General features: G+C 41.4%; 1 protein-coding gene and 1 long non-coding RNA gene across 2 annotated transcripts; one reads left to right on the top strand and one right to left on the bottom strand.

Annotated features, from left to right (window-relative positions):
• Positions 1-751: 751 nt before the first annotated feature.
• Positions 752-12,134, bottom strand: drg1 (developmentally regulated GTP binding protein 1). Its single transcript, XM_033043478.1, has 9 exons — positions 11,884-12,134; positions 8,757-8,880; positions 6,071-6,246; positions 5,435-5,504; positions 4,610-4,779; positions 3,413-3,543; positions 1,409-1,576; positions 1,191-1,313; positions 752-1,068 (listed from the first exon to the last, which is right to left on the bottom strand). Exons 1-9 carry the CDS (start codon positions 11,920-11,922, stop codon positions 969-971), a joined length of 1,101 nt encoding a protein of 366 aa, XP_032899369.1. The 5' UTR covers positions 11,923-12,134; the 3' UTR covers positions 752-968.
• An 87-nt stretch (positions 12,135-12,221) lies between these two features.
• LOC116987438 lies at positions 12,222-14,914 on the top strand. Its single transcript, XR_004415713.1, has 3 exons — positions 12,222-12,487; positions 14,066-14,148; positions 14,431-14,914. It is a non-coding gene; the product is annotated as an uncharacterized LOC116987438 (long non-coding RNA).
• Positions 14,915-15,473: the final 559 nt, after the last annotated feature.

The following is a 15,473-nucleotide window of genomic DNA, read 5'->3' as shown; positions in this document are numbered from 1 at the left end:
GGCCTGGGTTAGATTCTGACTTTGTGTGCTGTTGGTATGTCTGTATGTTGCTCCAATTTCCTCCCACACTCCAAAGATCACATTCTAAACAATTAAATGTCTCATACAATTCTAAACTCAGTTGCACACAAATTTAATTACTTCAAATTAATGGATCTGATTGTCTCTCTTTAGTTATTTATTTCCTGGAACGCTAGAGATAATTACTTTTTGCATGGTTTTCAATAGCCTGATAGCTAGCTCTGAGATGAGTACAAGGACAAGAATATTTTTTGGTGAAAAGTACACTCCATACCATCTTGGTACAGTTTGAAATGTGTGTCTGTATGAAAATCAGCACCAAAACAGTGCTGTTTGACACACTTTCTCTCCCTCCCCCCTTACACGTGGCAGATTAACAGGGTTGGTTTCTTTACAGAGCACTCGCATGAATACTAGCGACAGCAGTTAATCCATGTGCATATTGGGGAAGACGACTAATTAAATGATAAATTGTACAGAAAAGTCAGGGTTACTGACACTTTTGTGCAGCAATTTTGACACTCCTAATCATACGAGGAAAAATATGTTCAAGATGCCACTTTGCTCTTCAATAAACCCCTGTACATTGGGAGAGCAACCCGAATCTTAATTTCAATTAGTGTATTTGACCATCTCTTTGCAAGAAGTTATAGAAGCAATATTATTGCTACTTATTGTAATACTGTCCAAATGCTAGGTACAGTTAATATTCCATTCTAGTACTCAGTTGCAATGTTCCAATAGTCTTTTAATGGATGAATTGTACAATTGCATTGGAAAAAGTATTTTATTTCCACGTGTAACTATTTTGGATGAAACACTGGCTGCAGTTTGGGCAAAGGGAGGTGCACAGTCCCAATCCTGACACGCAGAGTGTGACAGAAATCAATATCATCAGGGAAACAAGATAAAGGAACTTTGATGAAGAATGAAAATCATGGCCCATTTTACTTCTTGACTATCTGAATTACATCCTCGTCTTCCATCACATGGTCCTTGCCAACTTTCTGAGGATTGTATTTCACAGAGGCGCCCCACACCAAAGCACTGGAACAGGAAAAAAAAAACTAATTACCAAAAGCACTTCCTGACACATATTCGGCATGTTGCATCTCGCATTTTATATCAAACACCTTGACTATGATCACAATTGAAGAAGGATTACTTACTATTTGAATTCCTTAATTAGATTTTTATGAATTTTCATGCAGAAATCCTCAACTGCAGTTTTCCTATGTGGTAGCACAACAGGGGAAGTGTAATCAGGTAACTGCCCCTTGGGTTTTGTGTAACTGCAACAATAACATTTCAAACCATTTATCATCAATGCATACCAACAGTAAAAAAAACACTATGTGAATCAGTCATCACTCAAAATGTTACCTACATGCGAACGAGTTGCAAGTAGTCCCACAACCTTTCCAGGAGATCATCAAAGTTCCAACGGTGATGTGCAGAAATTGGTACGCAGTGTGGTATTTTATAAATTACATCCAGTTCCTCCAAAGAGATCTGATCTATTTTGTTCAGAACATAAATGCATGGCATGTACACCCTGAAGTGGAGAAAACAGGACTTTGAGTCTGCACGTTAGTCCAGCCAAGGCTTGCCAACGCTCATATTATGTAAGCATGGAATTACTTAAGCTAAAATATCATACAAGTATATTTTTTTTAAATTATAAAATGACTATTACAATTCTGGATGTTCAGTTAATGGCTTACAATCTTTTATAATATATATACTGCACAAAGTAATACAAGGATGAACAAAAAATAAAGTGAGAATGGATTATAAATTGGAAAATCTTACATGACTAAAATTATGGAAGATTTAAGTATTAGAGGGAGCAGTGAATGAAAATATGAAAAATAATTATATCCAGATTTTCAATCAATGAGACAAATGAATAAGTTCAGAGAATGCACAGCCGGGACACACATGGCAGAATGGATTGAGAATAAAAGTAAAGTGTAAGAGTAAAATACATTTATTTGTAAAGATGATGTGTTCCACAGCTCTTCACATTTACATTAACGATCTGGAATCAAGAATAAATTGTCAAAATTTACAGATTATACAAATTAGGGGCTTGGAAATAAGAATGCCAACAAATTACTAGTGGATTGAATTGCTCCCACAAACCAAAGACGTACTTATTGGTAAGTTAATTGGCCAATGTACGTTATCCCTACTGCAGGTGAGTGCACTGTGCACCCTAAATTCAGTTCAAAATATTATAGGATGGATATGCAGGCATTAGAGAGGGTCCAGGAAAGGTTTACAAAAATCATCCCTGGGATAAGGGACTGCATAGATAGACTAGAGAGGTTATAGCTGTTTTTTTCAAAAAGGCTTAGGGTAAATTTGTTAGAAGGACACAACATGATGAGAGATCTGGGCAATGTGGATAGTGAGACAATTACCCTTTAATCTTTCAGCAATCAGGTAAACGACCCCCTGACAAAAATCAGTGTGTCTCTATGGGAGATGAAAATTTTAAGATGGGTTAACAATGCATTCTGAAACTCGAATATTAATAAGCATTATGAGATCAATGCTTTATTGGGTTAGAAGCCCAAATACATCAGAAAATAGGAGCAGGCCATCTGGCCTCTCAAGGTTGTTTTGCATTCAATATAATCTGTCCCAGGCCTCAACTCCCATGCCAGTTCTCCATTGTCCTCAATTCACCAGTGTCTAAAAATGTATCTATCTCCTATTTAAATAACTCTGGTGATACCCCAACATTGGGGTAGAAATGTCCACAAATTCACCCCTCTCCACAAGAAGAAATTCCTTGCACTAATTTTTACACGATGGCCCCTGTTCTCATTCAACAATGTCTCGTCATTCAAGATCCTCCTTTTAGAGGCATCGTCTCAACATCTACCCGGTCAGACTCCCTCCGGGTCTCATATGTTTCAATATGATAGTCCCTCATTCTTCTAAACTCCAAAGAATACTCATCTAACACTTATAATCATTCATGATAGAACAGCCCTCTCACCCTAGGAATTAGCCCAGTGAATCTTTTTGGGCAGCCTCCAATTCTATTACATTATTTCTTAAGTAAGGAGACCAAACTGTGCATAGTTCTGATGAAATATCTTCTGTGTTGTTAATTTGGTTTCTCCTTCAACAGATGCTGCCTGGACCTGCTGAATGTTTCCAGCAGTTTATGCTTTTATTTCAGCCTCTGCAGGTTTTTGATTTCCACATACACAGTAGTCAAGGTGTGGCTTCTCTATGGCAACAAAGGTCACATTGCCATTACTTCACGCACAAGAGCACCCAGATCCCTCGTTTACAGTCTCTCACCATTTAAATGATAATCCGTCTTTTGAATCAAGGGCAACACCTGATGCAGATGCTACTGCAGAATACTTACCGATTACCTTCAACCACATCAATCAGGTCATCCGCTGTTGAATCGCCTCGTAATGTGATGTCAGCATTGTGGATTTTATATTCAGCGAGGATACTTTTCACAGTTTCCATGTCCAGTTCAGACTGTCCACACTGTAGAGCAAATCAGAGTAAAATGGATATACAAAGGTAACAGCACACATCATTCTCTGAGATAATGCAGTTTTGCTCGGTGATAAAAGCTGGACATCGGAAGACGAAACATCGATCAGTTAATTCTTCATCTAATTTCCATGACCAGTAGATAGTTGCAGATTTGTGCTACTTCAGCCCTCTTGGATGTTCTTTTAATGTTAACATTTTAACCTATTTTTTGTAGGTCAGTCAGGGCATTTGTCTGGGAAGCTGGAGTTAATTCTGTACAGGAACAGGTGAAAAATCAAGGCTCGGCATAAAATTAATCTGTTGGTCCTACAAACATATTGTGGAGACACAAGAAATTGCAATTGCTGGTTTTAAAAAGACAAAGTGCTAGAGAAACGTAGCAGGTTGGGCAGCATCTCTGGAGAACATGGACAGGTGAGATTTCAGATTTCAGGCTGACTGTAGTAGGGAAGAAAAGGCAAGAAGAAAGGCAGGCCAAATATCAAATATTCAAAATAAAAGCCTCCAGAATTGCAGTAAATGCAGGCCAGTCAGTTTAATCGCAAAGGGTGATGAAAGTTTTATAATACAGATCGCACCGGTAGTCAGGATCGAACCCGAGTCTCTGGTGCTGTAAGGCAGTAGCTTTACAGCTACGCCACCGTGCCGCCCTATGGATCATGGATGGTTCATCAATATCATTGATCATTGAGTTCCTGCTTATCTTATGGGTGCAGCAAATATATGCTTAGAAATGTAAAAGGTTCATTTTACCTGCAATCTTTGCTCATTTGAATCATGCACAAATGGCTTGAAAAAACCCCTCAAATAAATTTATCAAGCATCCATATACGAATATTATAAATGAAATTATAAAAACACAATATTAATGGATAATACAACACTGTAACCCAACTGTATAAAATAACCAAGATTATAACCAATACTAAACAGCTGTTTAAATCAATCCAATGAGATGAAATTACATCTTCATCCCCAGACCACCCAACATTGATCACAGGTTCATGCAATTCTGATCCAATGTCAACCTTTTAAATAATTTCTTGTCACCTACCGTAGATGTCAGATTAATGCCTCCCTTATCCTTCTTCCTGAACCCGATGTTCGGAGGCTGCTTGTTAAGCCGGATTCCAAAGCCTTCTACTTCATTCTCAATTATCTTCTTGTGTACCAGAGGCTTCAGCACATCGAGTATGATCAGGATTAGGTTACAGGTCCGAGCCACTGAGATAGAGGAAGGAAACAAACACACTGAGTTTACAAACGGATCCTTTGAAAAAGAGACAAAGTTTATATTTACCATTCCCAGAGAAAACTTCATTGTTGATAACACTGTAATAGGCCAGATCTCAAACAATGATGAGATGGAGTAAAGGAAGGAGACTGAATGCTGACTGACATGGTATCAAGATATCAACCTCTCCAGCAAGATGAAGGGACTAGTTAACGACTTCAGAAAGTGACATGGTCCGTGCCCCAGTCAGCATCAATGGTGCTCAAGTGGAGATGTTAAAGAGCTTTAAGGGCCAACCATGTGGAACCTACAGCCAAGAAAGAACATCACACTTCTACTTCTAGTTCAACCCCCCCACCCCATTCAGTAACTGTATCCTGCAATCTGGTATGTTCCTCTTGGCACTACCTGGTGTGATTGTATATGGTTTGATTTTTCCCATATAGTACAATTTGACAAGCTAGCAAGAAACTGTATCCTGGTACACGTGGCCATAATAAACCAATACCAAGACAAGAATTACAGGTTACTAGATTCCTTGTCCTGCACACACGATTTGCTGGGATATATAATGAAGTGTTCAGAACAGTTCTTTACTGAAAAATGAAATTAATCTTTTGTCATATATTAAAACACGCAACCTACCAGCAATAACCTGTCGCCCACGGCCTTTGCCATCTTTGGCTCCCTCAATGATACCTGGAAGATCAAGCAGCTGGGCAGGAATACAAATATGGTTAAATGGTGAGTGTCCAAGATAAATTAAAATATTGTGCAAAATCAAATGAAAACCCCTCAAATTCTATCCCAACGTGGTCTTCCACCGTCACTATAATACATAGTCCGTCTGTCCACTGTCACTGTAATACATATTCCATCTACAGCACCTATCTATCATTTCCAGGAGACAAGGAAATCATTCCTTCGTTAGATCAGCTCTAATTTCAAGAACATGCTTGTGTTCTGTACAAACTTTAAAATAATTTTACACAATGTATTTAATCAGCATGTTTGTGGGCCAGTATTGCTGTCTCTATCACACAGTTAAAGGGCAAATTTACTGAAGGTGACAAGTGTCATCATAGCCAAGTATTTTCTGTTGACTGAAATAAACTAAGGCTCCTTAAATGCACCAGCAGACGAGAAAATGGGCTGACATTTGCAATACCAAGCTCACAATGACTATGTTAATATGTTTGGAAGGATAACCATTTTTTTTTAACTTAACCATGCACAATTTATCTCTATCTACAGTTACCCATCTGAGTTTCCACATCATACCTGTATCTTGGCTCCTTTATAGCGAATCACCCCTGGTACCGTGGTCAAAGTAGTAAACTCATAGGCCGCAACTTCAGAATACACTCCTGCCAGATTACTTAGTAATGTAGATTTTCCAACAGAAGGGAAACCCACAAACCCAATCCGGGCATCCCCAGTCTTGGCAACATCAAACCCTAGCACCAACAAGAGATATAGAGGAAAAACAATCATCAATAAATTCACACCGGCATAATATTTAGTGAATATTATAAAAGCACTTTTTTTTTTAATTTGGCATATGCAATTTGGCTAATCACCTGTCCTTGACATTCAATTACATTATTGCAAAGTACCATGCTATCAACACCTCATGGTCACCAATAACCAGAAAATTAACAGCCATGCGTTTACTGTGGCTACTAGAGGGATAGATGCTGGGTAACCTGCAGCAAGTGACTCACCTTCTGACACCAAAGCCATGAATTATCCACAAGAAACAGGTCAGAAGCATAATGAAATACACCTGCATCAGTGCAGCATTAACAACAGTCAAGAAACATAACACCATCCAGGACAAAGCAACTAAACTGATTGACACCTTATCCTGCCTAAAAAATAATTCCACAATCATAGTGCAAGTGACTGCAAGGTGTACCAGCTTCAATATGCTCTTTAGTTACTTGGCTAAGCTGCTCTGACTGCATCTCCAAACTCACAACCGCTACCACTAAAAAAGGAGAATGTTTTCATAGGAATAGGTGCACCTGTAGAATCCCTTCTAAGGCACATTGCCTCCTGACTCGGAAATATATTGCCATTCCTTCTTCATCACTGGCTCTAAATCTTGGAACCTAAATCAACTGCACCAAGTGTATCTTCACCCGAAGGACTGTTGTGATTCGAGGTGGAAGCTCACCACCACCTTCTCAATAGCAATTAGGCAATAAATGCTGGCTTTATCAACAGTATCCAGATGCTTAAAAAATGAATAATCACATAGAAATATTAATGTTTACAAACACACCATCCTGAATCCAACGGAACACCTTTCTGTGGTACCTTCGCCACTGGCATTATCAATGTTATTCCAATTACACTATAATGTTTCCTATTTCCAGCACTAATTCCATAATCACCTCATGGCTTTGCTTAAAAACTTACATTTACCGAATCAATTCCAGCTGCCAGTATGCAGCTACTCCCAGGGTACGTTCTGGACTTGAAGATCTGTTGCAAGTTCCGGGGAGCCACGTGCATGATGGGAGTGTCCTGGGGGAGCAGGCCCGATCCACCCACCGAACAACCGCGCCGCCGATGACCCGAACGTGCCCCGGTAGGCCCAACGCGCCCCACAGGACTTCCAGGGGACTGCAGAGAAGCCGGACGGCGAGGCCTGTCTGGGCCGAAGGAGCCTCAGCGGTGATGGGAGCCTCGGCGGCGGCAGCGTGAGCCTCGGTGGCAGCGGGAGCCTCGCGATCAGTGGTCGATGAGCATGAGGAGGGGGAGGGGAAGACAATGGGGACCCGGCGTGAGGGGGACCGCTGTGAGAGAACAGACCCAGTGTGGGGCGGGGGATTCTAATTTTAGAACCCTCTGCCCAGGGGATAAGTCTCTGTGTGTTTGTTTGTTTGTTCCGGTTAAGGCGCTGTGCACACAGCAGCCAGCCAACAGTCTTTTTTCTCACTTTTAATTTAATTTTAATTTCACGTTTTCATATACCTTGTGTGTTGTGACTGTTGGCAAACTAATTTCCCTCCAGGGATGAATAAAGTTTTATTGTATCGTATCATAAGTTCAGCACATGTTTGGTAATGGGCCTTTCACACGCCAGCATTGAAACAGCAACCCCATTCACTTTAATGGAGATTCCTAACCTCAAACACTTTCTCAATTATATTTTATTTGAAAGCTTTAATTCATTTCAAAAATTTTAATGTGCTTCAACAACTATGTTTTAAAAAATTCCAAGTAAACCATTTGAAGCAATGTTAATATATCCATGGCATTTGAAAAATGATACGAAACTCATTACATTGTGCCACATGTGAAGGGTCTGATCATTCAGCAAAGTCATGGCCAGCTTGATCCAATCAATTTATTTTCCCCATAAGGTGAACATAAGAGACTGCAGATATTGGAATCAAGAGCAAAAATATAAACTGCTGGGTGAAGCAGTATTGGTGGTGGCAAAGAGATGATCGATGTTTCAGGGGGTGTCTTGTGAAATATCAACTATCACTTAGACTCACACATGCTGCTTAATGTGCCGTGTTCTTCCTGTTGTTTATATTTTACTTAGTCTCCTTTATCACTGCCCTTGCAGAGGCGAACTGGCTCACTCAACTCCAACAAATGGATTACAAGATCCCCGCCTTGCCTTTGACTATCTGCAGGGTCCCATTCCACCTCATTCGATCATTAACGTCTACTCCACTATTTGTCATAGATCCAGCAAACACTATACCGCTATCATCGCTGTATTTACTATTATTAAAAATACTTCCCAACACCATTCTCTTTAATTATAGTATCCCGCTCATCCTGCAAAGCATGGAGATTAGTACTTTGAACAATACATAACAGCTTTGAAAGCATTCATCTTCACACATCTGGGCAAAATCAATATTGTGGCTATCCCAAATTTCAACAAATAAGACAGCAAATAACATTCGTCATTTTAGACATTCTAATACAAATCCAGTACCTTCACCGGGTCCTCCTCCACCTCCTCCTTTGGGAGTGATAAGTTCTCGGCGTAGTTTGGCCAGACGGGCTTTCAACAGTCCCAAGTGGTGAGCCGTTGCTTTGTTTTTCTGTGTCCTGGCCATCTGATCAAAAAACCAAGGAAGAGGTTTATAGAACCATTGCATGGTATTGTGTGTTTATAGTTACCAATATATCCCGACACAGATCGATAATGATGGCTGTACAGTCATTACTACTGACACTGAAAATACTTGGATAACTACAAGTCAATGCCATCCAACAGAAAGATCACCATCATTCCCAACCTGGGGTACCTAAGTTCCCAACCTGGGGTAAATTTACCCCCAGGGGGTACATTTGTTGAGTCTGGATTTGTTAAAAAAAACAGTAATTTAAAATTTACCCTTGGTCGGTTGCTTTATTATGGCAGAAGTGTAAACTCAAATTACTGAACAAAACAGGGATGGGGGTAAATTTACTTTCGAAAGGTTGCCTGGGGTAAACGAGACCACACCAGGAGTATTGCGTACAGTTTTGGTCTCCAAATCTGAGGAAGGACATTATTGCCATAGAGGGAGTGCAGAGAAGGTTCACCAGACTGATTCCTGGGATGTCAGGACTGTCTTATGAAGAAAGACTGGATAGACTTGGTTTATACTCTCTAGAATTTAGGAGATTGAGAGGGGATCTTATAGAAACTCACAAAATTCTTAAGGGGTTGGACAGGCTAGATGCAGGAGGATTGCTCCCGATGTTGGGGAAGTCCAGGACAAGGGGTCACAGCTTAAGGATAAGGGGGAAATCCTTTAAAACCGAGATGAGAATAACTTTTTTCACACAGAGAGTGGTGAATCTCTGGAACTCCCTGCCACAGAGGGTAGTCGAGGCCAGTTCATTGGCTATATTTAAGAGGGAGTTAGATGTGGCCCTTGTGGCTAAGGGGATCAGAGGGTATGGAGAGAAGGCAGGTACGGGATACTGAGTTGGATGATCAGCCATGATCATATTGAATGGCGGTGCAGGCTCGAAGGGCCGAATGGCCTACTCCTGCACCTAATTTCTATGTTTCTATGTAAGAAGGTTGGAAACCCCTGTCCTAAGGGGAACTGAATTGTTTATTGGAGTTGTCAAGCACCACTGAGCAAAGGATGATTTGAAGGTTTAAAATCTCCAAATTGTAAAGACTATACGATTGAGTTAACACAGTCATGCCAGACAAATACAAAACACCCTCTGAAAAAGTTGCTCCTCAGGTTCCGATTAAGTCTTTCCCCTCTCACCTTAAACCTGAGCCCTCTAGTTCTCGATTCCCCTCCCTAGGTAAAAGACTCATGTATAATTAATCAAAGTGGATGAACAGTAATTTCTGCCATATCAACAACTTCACAAATAGATCAAAATGCACCATTTACTTGACACTTCTGAGTGAAGGTCGTTGCAAATATTTTTGCGTCGATCTTTGCACTTACCAGCTGGGCATTATCTTTGAGGATGGAGATCTCCTCCTCTGTTGGCTGCGTAATTGTCTCAATTGATCGCAAATTAATTTGACAATTCAAGAGCATCTATTCCTTCAGTTAATGGGATTGGTTTTCTGGCTATAGTATGATTCCATTGCTTAATCAAAAAGTAGTTCTGCATTGCAGTTTCACATTTATCGTATTGTATCTACAACCCTTTTCTACACTTCCTTCTGAATATGTCCCGTCAAATTATATGTTGTGGTTGAATCCAATTGTGCTACATTTGATGGGGGAAAAAGCCTCATACATTGATCTGTCGGTTTTTTATTGTTTGCATTGTTCAGTAGAGTACCAGTGAAGATTTGTGTTCAATGAAGACAAAAAAATTATTGACACACTCCTAATAAAACATCATCAACAGGTATTACTGCAACTGGTGGACTGGCTAGGAGATGGACTACCTCCCTCATATTTCTTTTCTTCCCCTATGCCTCAGGCCTAATCAGACAGTTATGCCCTTCAAGTATCAGACGCTACTTCAGTGGTGAATTATGGGATCCCACTACCATACCCACCTACACCAATAACATTGAGTAGATTTAACTCAATTGTGATTCTTCCATTTGGCATTCAACAGCATAGAAATTACACTTCAACTGAGGGAGTGTAGAAAACTTGCTCGCTATTGGAACCCAATGAGTTATCTCCCCAGAATGCATGCCATCAACTTCTACATCTGTTCTCTTAGCAAAACATGGCATACCCAGGAACTACAGTGGAAGAATCTTGGTGAAAGGAAGGGTTTTGAGTGTATGATTCTATCCAACTCTCATTTGATTAGATAACAGGACAGTTATGTCAATTTTGGGGCAAAGCTCCAGATACTAGTGAGTCAAATGGATTCATCCAGCTTCAATGTATGCAGGACTCGGGTCAAGGCAATGGGGTTCTAAGTTTTGAGATTTTTATAGTTTGATCACAGTCGCTTGTTCGCCCATTTCAGGGAACATGAAGCATATTGCTACAACTGAAGTCATCAAGGATGGATCTTCTACGTCATCAGCAGTGACAGAAAAATTCCATTCATAAAGCGAAATCAACTTTACACCTCCAAACACCGTCTATAAGATTACACGAAATGTACTACATTTATTGCTCATTATTCTATGTTCACTCTTCTGGGGAGATGCTAACTGCATTTCGTTGTCTCTGTACTGTACACTGCACAATGACAATAAAGTTTGAATCTGAATCTGAAACATAGCACAAGAGCAACAAGTGCCATGGGATCGAGAATAACTGATCGTCATCACTTGGAAAAAGGCCACTGTGCCACACGTCACTTGTTTAAAACACAGTGAAAGTCGATGAGTTACGAAACAATATCTCTGAACAGGAGACACATGTCAACACCGATATCGCGTGTTCATCAAAGTAGCCGCGGTTGAAGTGACCGGGAAGCCCGGGCCCTCGGTACATCCACGTGAGAATCAGGGTCCATGGGAGGGGAGGGAGAACTAGACGTGGGCGAGGAGCAGCGCGGACCCGCCAACTGGGCCAAGATTGGGTAGATTGATCACTGCTGATCTTTTTGTCGGTACGGAGAGGGGAGAGGAGAATGGGGCAACCCTGACCTGCCCGGCCTGCACCGCTTCTCGTTACCTCGGCCTCGATCTCCGATATTTTCAGTGGGATGCTCATCGTGGCGATGTGCTGCCCGCGGGCCCGGCCACCGCCGCTGCCCTACGCTCGGCCCGATGCCTCCCTCAGCGAGGGGCTTGCCGCTTGCCGCTTGCCGCTTGCCACCCGCCGGCTATCGCCGCCGTACACTGGGCCCGGTTTCTCCGTTAGCGTGGGCCCACTACCCGCCAGCCAGCCACCACCGCAAAGCTCGCGAGATCAGTCGTTCAACCAGAGTCGTCGGCGCGGGGAGGCGGGAGTTAGTCTGCGCATGCGCCTTCCCGCCGTTGTTGCTCAGCGACGCCCGACCAAAGCCTCTTAAAGGGAGGGGCGACCAAAGCCTCTTAAAGGGATGGGCGTCCAAAGCCTCTTAAAGGGATGGGCGTCCAAAGCCTCTTGAAGTGACTCACTCACCGTCGGCCAAGCGGGGGTAGAGCTCCCTCATGCATTAAATATCGTTTTTAAACGTAGTATCTACAGACAAGAGACTAAGCAAAATTTTGGGGGCTCGTTAGTATGTCGCTTCAAAGGTCATTGTGGAAAATAAAAGCTCACGGTGAAGGAGATAACGTATTGGCGAGGATAGGTGAGAGTTGGCTGACAGGAATGAGAGAGACGGTTTACACAGGCCCTTTTTTCTTGTAGGCAAGATTTTCTGTCCAGGCTGGAGGGTATCTTTGCTTCCATTCTGGTTTGTATGTTCTGAGGTGACCAATGAAGTCTCACTGTTTCACAGATGGGGCAGAAGGTATTGTTACCGGTTAATTATTGTCATGTGTATCGAGATACAGTGAAAACCTTTATGTACTATCTAGTCAAATCATACTACCTAAGAGTACAATCAACCCATAGGCAAGTACAATAGGTAGGGAAAAGATAACAGATATCAGCATGCAGAATGTACATCCGTCTAAAAAATTAGTTGAATCCCGGGCTGATTTTGCTATTTTTTTCATATGATGAATTTCTATGTCCACTATTTGTTCTTATATTGTGCGGAAACCCTATAAATCTCTCTGAAAAAAGTTTCTGGCCATTTTTCAATATCCAGGTATTAATTTCTAGTGATTTCTGTGAAGTATGCCTTCAGTTGTATATGAAAAAACAATTTCCAACTGCTGTGCTGAAGAAGAAATGATCCCAGTGGTCCTTAAAATATAAAGATTGGGGAGTGGAGAAAGGTGTTATTCTGAGACAAAAGCATTTAATTCAGGGCCATGTTAGTCGACATGTTCGGAGAGTCAGTGAGAAAATGCCAAATTAACCAAATCATCAAATACCTGAAAAGATAATGTTCCGGGGTTGTTTCATCTTCTACAGTGTTGGTCCACTGCACCCATTTGATTAAATGATGAAACCCCTACAATATATCGAAGTATTGCAGAGAAGAGTGGTGCTAGAGATAGCAAAGACTTTTCCAGATGAATATGGGATATTCCAGCAAGACCTGACACATCAATGGTGTTTTTCTAGTTTTTCTAGCAGAAGGGGATAGAAAAACTGGGTCACCATCATTGACGCGTAAGGTCTTGCTGCAATATCCCATATACATCTGGAAAAGTCTTTGCTATCTCTAGCACTACTCTTCTCTTGGACTGGTCCAGTAACTCATCTGACCTGAATTTGATTCAGAATCTGTGATCAATTATCAAAGAGAGACTGAAAGGAAAGGACGGTACTACAAGCTCATCAAGACCATAATTTAGCTGTTGTATTGAAATGAAAAAATCCTTGGAAACTCATCAGTTCCATGCCAAATCGTGTCAAAGACTTGACAAAGAACTGTAATTGACATATAATGTACCAAAGACATAATGGTGTAATGATAATGAATAAAAGGTAGCTTTGCAACATGTATACTGACTTGTTATATTGTCAAGCATATACTCGGTGATTCAATTAATGTGCATAATAGACAATAGGTGCAGGAGTAGGCCATTCGGCCCTTTGAGGATGTAGTGTTGCAGCATTATCGCAATACAGCTGCAGAGAAAGCATAGATAAAACAAAAGTGCAACAAGGTAGATAGTAGATCAGGACTACACCCTTAGCTTATGAGAGTAGAACAGTAACAAGAGCAGACTCTTCAGCCCACAATGTCTGTACCATGGCTGAAGATGTGGGCTGTTTGTGAGGTGGTGAACTTTTTATTTCCTCAATGTAGGGTATGTGCATACTCCCCATACATGGAGTCAAAGTCCTCAAGATGTAAGGAGTGCTGCATCATAGAGATGGGTGCTTCTGCCTGTGAGTTTTACAATTTGTATAAATAACTTGGATGAAGCACCAAAGTATGGTTGCTAAATTTGCTGATCTTGAAAAGATAGGTAGAAAGTAAGTTATGTAATGGTCATGAAGATTTGGCAAATGGATTATAAAGTGAAATTGATTTTTTTTTGTCAGGAAATGTATATTATCTAAATATTGAACATTTAAAGAACTCTGTGATTTTTTGAGTGAAAAAGGCACACATGCAGGTAATTATGAAATCGAACACAATGTTATTCTTTATTGTGTAACACCTGGAAGTTAAATACAAAAGTTATGAGAAGCTACAAAAAGCTGGAATAACTCAACGTCAGACAGCATCTCTGGAGAAAAGGAATATGTGATGTTTCGGCTTGAGACCCTTCTTCAGACTTTCTGTCCTAGGCCTCCTCCATTGTCAGTCATCGACTCTTTGGCTCACCAAGTCTGGTTCCATTGATTATCCTTAAGATGTTTCTACAACTTGATTGGAGTCCACCAGTGGTAAATTAAATAGATTGTACATGATTTGGAAAGGCACACTTCTGTCTATATAAGGTCCCGCAGTTGACAGTGCATGTCAGAGCAAAAATCAAGCCATGAAGACGAAGGAATTGTCTGCAACTTCTGCAGCAGTGCAGGTCCCGAAGATCACAATGGTCTCCCTCATTCTTAAATGGAAGAACTTTGAAACCACCAAGATTCTTCATAGAGCTGACCGCCCAGCCAAACTGAGCAATCGGGGGAGAATGGCCTTGGTCAGGGAGATGACAGAGCTGCAGAGTTCCTCTATGGAGATGGGAGAACCTTCCAGAAGGACAACTATATCTGCAGCACTCCACCAATCAGGCCTTTATGGTAGAGTGGCCAGACAGAAGTCACTCCTCAGTAAAAAGCACATGACAGCCCGCGTGAAGTTTGCCAAAAAGCACCTAAACAAGAATATCTGGTCTGATGAAACCAAGAGTGAACTCTTTGATTGAATGCCAAGTGTCATGTCTGGAGGAAACCAGGCACCATTCATCACCTGGCCAATACCATACCTACGGTGAAGCATGGTGGTGGCAGCATCATGCTGTGGGGATGTTTTTTCAGCAGCAGGAACTGGGAGACTAGTCAAGATCGAGGGAATGATGAAAGGAGCAAAGTACAGAGAGATTATTGATGAAAACCTGCTCCAGAGCGTTCAGGACCTCAGACTGGGGCAGAGGCTCACCTTCCAACAGGACAATGACCCTAAGCACACAGCCAACACGACGCAGGAGTGGCTTCATGACAAGTCTATGAATGTCCTTGAGTGGCCCAGCCAGAGCCCTGACTTGAAC

The sequence above is a fragment of the Amblyraja radiata genome, chromosome 25 (assembly GCF_010909765.2).
Source record: "Amblyraja radiata isolate CabotCenter1 chromosome 25, sAmbRad1.1.pri, whole genome shotgun sequence".
Lineage (NCBI taxonomy): Eukaryota > Metazoa > Chordata > Chondrichthyes > Rajiformes > Rajidae > Amblyraja > Amblyraja radiata.
Note: the sequence above shows the minus strand (reverse complement) of the source record. Positions and strands in the feature narration are given on the sequence as shown.

What these genes read in the sequence shown, in the direction of transcription:
- drg1 (XM_033043478.1), bottom strand. Translation starts at nt 11,922, where the DNA reads ATGAGCATCCCACTGAAAATATCGGAGATCGAGGCCGAG. An exon ending in TGGAGGAGGACCCGGTGAAG is followed by an intron (nt 6,247 to 8,756) that starts GTACTGGATTTG and finishes TGTTGGTGCTAG; the next exon opens with GGTTTGATGTTGCCAAGACT. An exon ending in CTAATTAAGGAATTCAAATA is followed by an intron (nt 1,069 to 1,190) that starts GTAAGTAATCCT and finishes TTCCTGTTCCAG; the next exon opens with TGCTTTGGTGTGGGGCGCCT.